The following is a 10,680-nucleotide window of genomic DNA, read 5'->3' as shown; positions in this document are numbered from 1 at the left end:
TTCGGCGCCGGCCTGGTGCATCCCCTTCCTCACACAGGAAACGCAGACAGCTTTCCGGTCGGAAGTTAAATCAGGCCGCGAAGCCTTCTGGGAGGTGGTGTGCTCGGGAACGTCCGTTGGGAGGAGGGCGCGAAGGGATGGTTCGGCGTTACCCGCGTCTGGCCTGGGTCTTTCTGTCGGTCGCCTTCACATAACCTCCCAGAAACCGCGAGCTGAAGGCGCATTCGGGCGTTTCCGGCAGGTGACGCTACCGCGTCCCCGCAGCGGGGCATGGGGGAGGGGCTTGAGCTGTTGGGGCTGCGAGGCCGCTAGGCGGCGAGGCTGACGGGGCGGAGCCTCTCGGGAGGCCCAGCGCGTCTGGAGTGGCCACCGTGCAAAGTGCTCGGGGTGGGAATACGCTCCTGGAGAGTGGTTGGAGTTGTTGCACCAAGAAACTGTGGTGGGAGTCAGTGTATGTGTGTGTGTGTGAAAGAGGGAGAGTGACTGTGGTGATGTGTGTGAGTGTGATGGACTAATTGTGATGGGATGTTTGAGGTGTGGTGTGTAATGGCGATGTTTGTGGTTGTGTGTGGTTGTATGGTGTTTGATGGTCGTGAAAGGTCTGTGATGAGCTATTTGTGATATGTGTCGTGGTTCTTGAGTTGACTTCTGTATAGTATTTGTCATACTCGATAACGTCTTGGAAAAAAAATTGTATAAAATTTTGTATTTGGTTTTAAGCAGTCCTCCCTGTCCTTTGGCCACTCCTTAGACTCCTTTGCTGCCTTCCCTCCCTTCCCTCAGAAGTTCTTGGTTCTGTTCTGTTGCTTTCCAGTTTTCCTGTGGATCTTTTCCAGATTCATGATCTCAACATCATATGGCTTGCATCTTTTATCATATGTATTACTTAGCTATTGCCATGATAGTAATGCTAACAAACTACCTGTAAATCAGTGGCATAAACAGCAAGCATTTATTCGCATGTTCACCTGTTTCTTGGTTCTCTGTGTTCAGCTTATTTAGGCTGTTGTTGGCTGAGTAACTAGACTGCAGGATGGATTTAGATCTGTTCTATGTATGTTCTTTCTGCTACTCAGGCTAAGAGGACAGTGGTTATCAGGACACGCTCTCATCATGGATCATCAGAGCACAGGACAAACCATACAAACACCCTTAAATACCTCTGCTCCTCCGTATACTAATGATACTAGCTAATAATACATTAGGTAAAGCAAGCCACATGGCTTAACTTAATTACACTCAAGTGGGAGGACAAGGTAAAGTTAGTGGCAAGGAGTGTGAATATTAGAGGGACATGAAGAATTGGGACCAAGATTTCAATTTACTGCGTTAGGAAACATGCCTCTTTATCCTGGTGAACGCCTTTTACTCCAAGTTCTCTTTTGTCTGATAATATTCCTGTTCAGATTTTGTTATTGTATTATCCAGGAAGTTCATTTTCCAACCCCTTCTTTTTATGTTTTTATGCTTTAGGTCTCTTGTAAAGAATATATTGCTGGACTTTTTACCCTTTTATCCTGTTTGAATGTTATTTTAATAGGTGAGTTAAATTCATTTGCATTTATTGGGATGCTGATACAAATTTGCTTTCTATTTATTGTAGCCTTTTTATTGTGTAGATTTAGCTTATTCACTTTTCTCTCTCCACTGCTTTGGTTTCCGTTCTTTTCCTTGAATTTTTAACATGCATACTTAACAAAACCCCAACTTAAGACTTTAGAATATTTGAACTCCAAACTACCCACCCATTTCTGTGTTATCCTTATCTAATATATTCCTTTCTTCTGAGTTTAAATTCTCCAGAGTAGTAGAATTTATTTAAGTGTATATATATGCATCTTTTGTACATATATAAATGTGTATCTGTGTCTTTTTATACATGTGTATATATATGTATATATACTTTTTAATTGTGATAAAACTTAACACGTAACATAAGATTTTCCATCTTAATATCTGCACCCCCTTTTTAATTGCAGCATTATTTACAATAGCCAAAATAAGGAAACATTCATCAGTAGATGAATGGATAAAGAAAATGTGGTATATACATACAATGGAATATTATTCAAAGAAGGAGAGCCTGCTGTTTGTGACAACAGGGATGAAACTAAAGAACATTATGTTATGGGAAGTAAGCCAGTCAGAGAATTAATACTTCATGATTCCATTTGTATGACATATCTAAAATAGATTCAAGAGGCACAAGAATAGAATAATGGTTGCCAGAGCCTAGGGAGAAGAGGGAAATGGGGAATTGTTTTTCTATGGGTACAAAATTTATGTTACGCAAGAAAAATAAGTTGTAGAGATCTGTACAACACAATACCTATATTAGCAATACAGTATTATATACTTTGTTTTGAGTACAGATCTTGTTTGTGTATTAATTGTTCTACCACAGAAACAAAAGAACTCAAGGAAATTTTTGGAGGTGATGGATATGTTTAGTACCTTGGTTATGGAATTGGTATCATGAATATATATATATATATATGTCTAAACTCATCAGGATATATATATATATTAAATGTGTGCAACTTTTTGTATGTTAATTATACCTTGATAAAGCTAAAAGCACAAAAACGTTTAACTTTTTTTTTTTTTTAAAGATTTTATTTATTTATTCATGACAGACACACAGGGAGAGAGGCAAGGACACAGGCAGAGGGAGAAGCAGGCTCCACACAGGGAGCCCTATGTGGGACTCGATCCCGGGTCTCCAGGATCCAGCCCTGGGCTGAAGGCGGCGCTTAAACCGCTGAGCCACCCGGGCTGCCCCAACATTTAACATTTTAATCATTTTTAAGTGTAGAGTTCAGTGGCATTACATTCATACGGCTGTACTAGTGTCACCACCATTTATCCATAAAACTCTTTCATCTTGTAAAAGAGCAACTTTGTACCCATTAAGCAATAACTTCCCCATTCCTTGGATCTCTCAGTCCCAGAAACTTCCATTCTACTTTTCTATGTGAATTTTTTTTTAAGGATTTTATTTATTTATTCATGAGAAACACAGAGAGGGAGAGACATAGAGGGAGAAGCAGGCTCCTTGCAGGGAGCCGGATGCAGAACTCAATCCCTGGACCCAGGATTGCACCCTGAGCCAAAGGCGGATTCAACCACTGAGCCACCCAGACATCCCTACTTTCTGTCTATATGAATTTGACTCCTCTACATACCTCATATAAGTTGAATCATACAGTATTTGTTTTTTTGTGAAGAGTTTATTTAACTTAGCATAATTTCTTCAAGGTTCATCCATGTTAAAGCATGTCAGAATTTCATAATATTCCGCACTGTGTATACACTGCATTTTGTTTATCCATTCATTCATCTGTCAATGCATACGTGGGTTTCTTTTACCTTTTGACTATTACAAATATGCTGCTATAAATGAGTGTACAAATATTTGTTCAAGTCCTTGCTTTCAGTTCTTTTGGGTATGTACCCAGAAGTGGAATTTTTGGATCTGGTAAATTCTGTGGTTTTTTTTGGTTTTTCATTGCCATATTGTTTTCCATAGTGGTTACACCATTTTAATCAACATATTTTTTTGAGCACCTACCATGAATGGCAAAGAGAGATTAAAAAAAATTTCCTGTTTTCATGGAGTTTAAAATGAGGGGATACACAGACAATATGTATGATAAATAGTTTATTAGTGATAATTGCCTAGGGGAAAATAGAAATTGTGTGAGGGGGGATCCCTGGTGGCGCAGCGGTTTGGCACCTGCCTTTGGCCCAGGGCGTGATCCTGGAGACCCGGGATCGAATCCCAAGTCGGGCTCCCGGTGCGTGGAGCCTGCTTCTCCCTCTGCCTGTGTCTCTGCCTCTCTCTCTTTCTCTCTCTCTCTCTCTCTCTGTGTGTGTGACTATCATAAATAAATAAAAATTAAAAAAAAAAAGAAATTGTGTGAGGGATATTAAGAGTATCTCAAAATTTATTACAATTGAATGTTTCTGTTTTATTCTGTTCTGTCATACAGTGCAAGGATTAGTCTACATTCTTGTATATTACTTTTTTACTCTATATGTAATAAAGGCTTAAAGCAGACGATAAATTAATATTTCTTAACTTAGCCATTTTATTCATCCAATATGATTTTGATGTGAGTATAATTCTAATTTCAGATGAAGAGTATGGGAATCCTAAATTGCAACTCTCTTTTACCTTGATTGCCAGGATAAATAGGAAATGGAATAGCTGCAGCTCTCTTTTACTCCAAACCTGAGGTTGCTGCAAATCTGAATCTTTTTTGACTCAACTTTGTATGTGTCACTACACTGAGTCTACACCTTAATGCTCACAGAAGATATTTGAAGAACAGATATTATGTGAACATCACTGTTGTGTTCACCTTGTTTCTAGAATCTTGGTGTTTCTCTTGAGTACTTAGTTCAACCTAGGTTGCTGAACCTTTGAGTGTTCCTCCAGGTTCTTACTGTCTTTGCATCCAGCAGCTCTGGTCTGTGACTCCAGGAAATGTGAATTATAAGCAAGGAAGCTAATTGTTTGGTACTGTATAGTTATTTACTATTGTGTACAAATTACCTCAAAATTCAGTGGCTTAAACAATAATAAACAATTATCTCACACTCCGTGATGGGTGGGAAACAACTTAGCTGAATAGTCTGGCTCAGATATTTCATGAAGTTGCAGTCAAGATGTTGACAAAGTTGCAGTCATTGTTAGGCTAGACTGGGGCTGGAGGATTTGCTTTCTAGATGGCTGGCAAGTTAGTGCTGGTTGCTGGCAGGAGCCTTTCCCTAGGGCTGTTTGAGTGTCTTCATGGCATGGTGGCTGACTTCCTTCAAAGTGCATGATTCAAAAATGTGCAATACAGAGACCACAATGTCTTTTATGACCTAAGTTTGGAAGTCACACAGTATCATTTTTGCAGTATCCTATTGGTTAAACAGGACAACTCTATTTAGTATAGGAGAGGCTGAACAAAAACTATGAATACCGTAAGGTAGTGATCATTAGAAGCTCCCTTGGAGGCTGGTTACGATAGAGTTCTAGTGAGACAACATCAAGTAAATTGGATTTATATCATAAGCCCACAGGTCCTGCCTCCACAAAGATAAGACAGATCTGTGATGTGAGTAAAAAGAAGCCTGGAGAGCAGGTATCCATCATGGAAGACCTTCTGACCTGAGAGGCTGCAGAGGCCTGAGATTGAGTGGACCCTGGAATTGTTGGATCTGCAGCTTATCTTAACCCTTCTGCCTGAGAGGGGAAGGGTTGAATGACATCTCAACCTTCAGAGATCAGCAGTAGCTGTGTGACAGTGGAGCATTTAACCCAGATGATGGAAAGGAGAGGTGAGGTGGCTCAGAGATGGGCACTGTTTATGGGCAGAGATTTTTTTTTTTTAAGATTTTATTTATTTATTCATGAGAGACACAGAAAAAGAGAGGCAGAGACACAGGCAGGGGGAGAAGCAGGCTCCATGCAGGGAGCCCAATGTGGGACCCGATCCCGGGATCACGCCCTGGGCCGAAGGCAGGCGCTAAACTGCTGAGCCACCCAGGGATCCCGGGGCAGAGAGATTTTTAAAAAGAGTTAGGAAATTCAGTACTACTACCAAGAAACTTCACTTGAGTCTTACTGACTGCAGGGTAGGCATTTGTTTTTTATTTATTCACTTAACTATTGTTTGATTTTTTTAAAGTAACTATTTTATTTTATTTATTTTATTATTTTTTTTATTTTAAATTTTTATTTATTTATGATAGTCCCCCACACACACAGAGAGAGAGAGGCAGAGACACAGGCAGGGGGAGAAGCAGGCTCCATGCAGGGAGCCCAATGTGGGACTCGATCCCGGGATCACGCCCTGGGCCAAAGGCAGGCACTAAACTGCTGAGCCACCCAGGGATCCCGGGGCAGAGAGATTTTTAAAAAGAGTTAGGAAATTCAGTACTACTACCAAGAAACTTCACTTGAGTCTTACTGACTGCAGGGTAGGCATTTGTTTTTTATTTATTCACTTAACTATTGTTTGATTTTTTTAAAGTAACTATTTTATTTTATTTATTTTATTATTTTTTTTATTTTAAATTTTTATTTATTTATGATAGTCCCCCACACACACAGAGAGAGAGAGGCAGAGACACAGGCAGGGGGAGAAGCAGGCTCCATGCAGGGAGCCCAATGTGGGACTCGATCCCGGGATCACGCCCTGGGCCAAAGGCAGGCACTAAACTGCTGAGCCACCCAGGGATCCCGGGGCAGAGAGATTTTTAAAAAGAGTTAGGAAATTCAGTACTACTACCAAGAAACTTCACTTGAGTCTTACTGACTGCAGGGTAGGCATTTGTTTTTTATTTATTCACTTAACTATTGTTTGATTTTTTAAAGTAACTATTTTAAATGTAATTTCTGTTTTTCTTAGTTTAGATTTTTTTAAAGGGCTGTTAAATGTATAATCATAAACAAAATTTCCTACTCTATTCTTTCTCATCCCTGCTCCCACATTTTAGTATTCACTGCACTTTCCTGAATAATATCCTCATACTGCCCATGCTTAGTTTCTCAGTTTTAGTTGACTTTTGACAATGGACATAAGGATTTATCTCTGTTTTCTACCTAACCTCTTTCTTATCTCCTTCACCTCACCCCTCTCCCACCCACCTTCTCCTTGCCTTTCATTCTAATATGGTGTTTTATTAGAGGTTGAAGATTGACCAAATGTCAGGATCTGTATTTTGGGCAAATGTCAGGATCTGTATCTGTTTTGGGGGAGGCTAGTCAGTTCCCCCTGCAAGAAGTAAGAAGTCTTAGATTTTGCTTGAGGAATATGAGCCAGAACTGCTTTTGGAAGGCAAACACAGTAGGAAATGAAGGATTAAGGATTGGAGGGACACACCTCATCTTTCAGTATTACAACTTTCACTTAATTCCCTTATTTTCTCTACATTGCTCCAAACCCTTACATTCAGTTCCCATTCCCACACACCTGCCTGCAGAAGTACCTAGTGACTGCACTCCTAAGCTGTTTAAGGGTTCTGCCATGGTTTCCCCGTCCTTTCCCCACCCTCACTTAAGCTTCAGCTTTCTCTGGTTAAATTAGATAACAATTATCTGTCCAATCTCTAGTTTCCAAAATTTTGTTGACATCTCTTATCTGCTGAAGTCTTCTGTATTCTTAATTCTTTATGAGACTTTATGAGAATTCTTATATTCTTTATGAGACTCAGCTTCCTTTGTTCCTTTACTTTCATTTTGGTTGGTTTTGGGGGAGAGAAGAAGGAAATGCAAAAATGTATTTTTAACCTGAAGGCTCTGAATTTTTTAGATTAAAAAAGAAATTGTTTGAAATGTCATTAGAATCATGACTACATTTTATTCTAGCTTTTTTATTGGTTTACAGCGCCTAACCTGTCCCTAATTAAAGTTTTTCAAATTTTTTTTTTTAAGATTTTATTTATTTATTCATGAGAGACAGAGAGAGAGAGAGAGGCAGAGACACAAGCAGAGGGAGATGCAGGCTCCATGCAGGGAGCCTGATGTGGGACTCGATTCTGGGTCTCCAGGATCATGCCCTGGGCTGAAGGAGGTGCAAAACCGCTGAGCCACCCGGCTGCCCTCCAAATTTTTTATAGTGCTTCATAAATTATATAATTCTTAAATCTTTATGGTATTTATTATTATGTACTTGAGGTAAATTTTCTATTAAGAGTAAAATAACAGGATCTTAGGGAAAGCCTGTATTTTGAATAGATTCATTGGTCATCCTATACTTAGCCCTCCAGAAATGCCTATCAGATCCTATATGGTAACATTAGTCTTTCTTGTACATTTCAGCATCTCATTTGCTGGTGGTGGTTAACATTTCTCAATGCTCTGAGGATCATGATAGATGATATAGCCACGTGGTACTGCTGATTTCTATATGCCTTTGTCTGGAGCTCTAAAATCTCTTTTATTTCTCTTTCCTCAGCTTGGCATTCTCAGGACCCTGGCCTTTTGGAAGAAGAGGATATGACCCGGTCTCTTGTACGTTTTAAGCATTTATTTGTTTCCTTTGTTATTTTGCAGTGCAATTGCAGTGGGTTACCTAAACCTACCAGTAAATTGGAAAAAACTAAATTGATAAAAATTAGAGTGAGGAAAAATACAGATAGAAGATCAGAACCAGGTGAAATTTGGAATGTGACTATCCAGAAATAGGTCCATACAAAGTTCAATTTGAATATGAGCTGGAGAAACAAAAGCAAACTAGGACATGAAGTTTATTACATAATTTATACTGTTTATGAGGAAAAGGCTAATAATTAAGGAAAGAGAAAGCTTTTCAAAGATTTTATTATTTTTTTAAAGTAATTCCTATACCCAGCATGGGGCCCAAACTTTGAACACTGAGATCAAGAATTGTATGCTCTACTGACTGAGCCAGCCAAGTGTTCCTGGAAAGAGAAAGCTTTTCATTAGGACCTAGGTCAAAGAAATTCCAAAATAATTCCATAATTCTTATAATTTTAAGCTCAGTTTTTAAAAAACTCTGTCCTGGCCAAAGATTAAAAGCTAAAATTACCTGCAAGAGTAAATGGAACATGTTTTTCAAATGATCCTACGTATATATTTTCTTCTGTTGAAATTTTTTTACAAACTGAACTAAATGCACTAGCATTCTATGGAGAAATCTTAATAGTTCTTGTATCCATAACTTTCCACATCTTTTTTTTTCTTTTTTTTTTTTTTAATGGCCTTAGAGGATACAGTATTGTTTGTCTTCTTGCTAAATGACTCATTCTCCTTTGTTCTTGACTTTTTTTGTTGCCAGCTCTGGAATCCCTCGCATCCCTGTAGTTAAATACTTTCCTTTTTGCTACCTCTTTTCCTCAGCTCATATTTCCCATCCTGAAACACACAAACACACTTCTTTGGGAGTACGATCATGTTCTTGAGATTATTTCTCCTGTTGGCTGAGTGGTTCTCTAGGCATATAGAGACTTGGGTTCAAATCTAGACCCAGCAGCTTACGAAGTGCATGATTATGGGCAGGTTTCTTAATCGCTATGGCCTCATTTACATTGTTTGTAAATGAGGATAATAATCATACTTATCCAGTAGGAATAATGGGAGGGTTAAATGTACATAATAAGTGCTCCATAAATAGTAAATATTGTTAATAATTCTTAGCTATAGAAATCCTTCCTACCTGAAAAGGCCTTGGAATGTGTTGGCTATATTCATTGACTTGCCTTTTTAGTTTAACATATGAAACCAATGAGATAGACGTGAAGATGTCTGATTTGGGTTCATACAGTTTATCCTTCCCTTCAGTAAAACTACCACAAACACTGTAATAAGGCAAAACTGGAAATAGTTTTTATAATACATATAACACAAATATACTAACAATTCTTAAAAACTAATAATTAAGAAAATAGAAAATTATGTGAAGAACATGAAAAGGCAGTTGGAATAAAAGTGGTCAGAAAGTATCTTAAAATACTAATGTCAAAAAGAAACACATTCAGATTTGCAGATACATTTTTTTAGATGTATTTTGAATTGGGTAATCATCTTTTATAAGAGGATTCCAAATAATTAGTTCACACATGCATTTTCTTTATATAGTAAAAAGCTGGAGATCCAGGCGAAGAGTTGTAATCTACACAAATGGAATACTCTTAGCTGTCAAAAAAATTCATAACAATTCCTGTCAGATGTCAGATACAAGAGCCAGATATTTTGGACTATCAAATAGAAATGGACTGTCACTGTTCCTGGATATAAATATAGTCCACAGCAGCTTTTATTTATATATGAATAGACTACAAGTAGAAAAATCTTCTACAAAGAAGGGAATTAAAGCACAGAGGTTAAAAAACTGGCATAACTTCATGCATGAAGTGTGCAATAAAGCCAGAATTCAAACCCATACAAACTAACTCTAGGGCTACACTATGATACTATAGAGATTGAAGCCCACTCCTGAGTGAAGGAATGCAAATTTTGCCAATTAACTGTTCATGTTATTCATTCATTTTATATTGTTTTCCCTTTTCTACTTGAGATTAGGGAATTTTGAGAATGCTTTTCTTAGCAATGGGATTTATATAGGTAACCTGCAAATCTGCCACATTTATGGTGTTAGGTATCTTTTGTTGTATAGACATTTGGTTGGTTATGTTTAGCACATGATAAATTTGTACACACAATAAGAATTCAGTCAACATTAATATACAGCATCAGTATTTAATAGTTCTTTCTTTCCTGAGTTGCCAATGTTGGTCTGTTCTAAGATATCTTTCATAATATTAGGTTTAAAGATAGTCTGTTTTCAAAACTTTATTTATATTTAGTCTTAGTCTAATTGGAATTTAATTTTGTGATTGATTTTAAGTAAGCTTTTACTGATAATTCTATCAGAATTATTTTTACATGTAAAAGACCAATTCCAACACCATTGTTAAATAGGTATTTCTTTTGTGATGCCATGCTTATCATGTACATGCTTAATTGTTCCTAGGCTTTTTATTCTGTTTCTTTAATCTATTTGTCTACATTTATACCAGTACCGTACTTTTCTTGTTTTAAGTACTGTAACTTTAAAATAACCCTGTTGCTTAGGCAAGGATTTCTCCACTTCCCACCACATATATGTTGTTGCTAGTCTTCCAGAAAAATTTATACTTTAGGACCCCTATATCTCTACTTGA

General features: G+C 37.8%; 1 protein-coding gene across 14 annotated transcripts in view; it reads left to right on the top strand.

The window, feature by feature from the left end:
* ZNF568 (zinc finger protein 568) overlaps nt 1-10,680 on the top strand; it is an 82,449-nt gene that overhangs the window by 157 nt on the left and 71,612 nt on the right. For 2 of the 14 annotated variants that reach the window (XM_026010211.2, XM_072747961.1), the window contains exons 1-4: nt 337-439; nt 1,474-1,540; nt 5,067-5,331; nt 7,953-8,008. In XM_026010211.2, coding sequence (XP_025865996.1) covers nt 5,256-5,331; nt 7,953-8,008 — 132 coding nt within the window. In that variant the 5' untranslated portion in view covers nt 337-439; nt 1,474-1,540; nt 5,067-5,255. Of the gene's footprint in view, nt 1-67; nt 440-1,473; nt 1,541-5,066; nt 5,332-7,952; nt 8,009-10,680 lie in introns of those variants that run through there. The other 12 variants (XM_072747698.1, XM_072748014.1, XM_026010212.2 and 9 more) reach the window with 10 other exon arrangements.

The sequence above is a fragment of the Vulpes vulpes genome, chromosome 1, assembly GCF_048418805.1.
Source record: "Vulpes vulpes isolate BD-2025 chromosome 1, VulVul3, whole genome shotgun sequence".
Lineage (NCBI taxonomy): Eukaryota > Metazoa > Chordata > Mammalia > Carnivora > Canidae > Vulpes > Vulpes vulpes.
The sequence above is the reverse complement of the archived record's forward strand: the minus strand, read 5'-3'. Positions and strand labels throughout refer to the sequence as shown.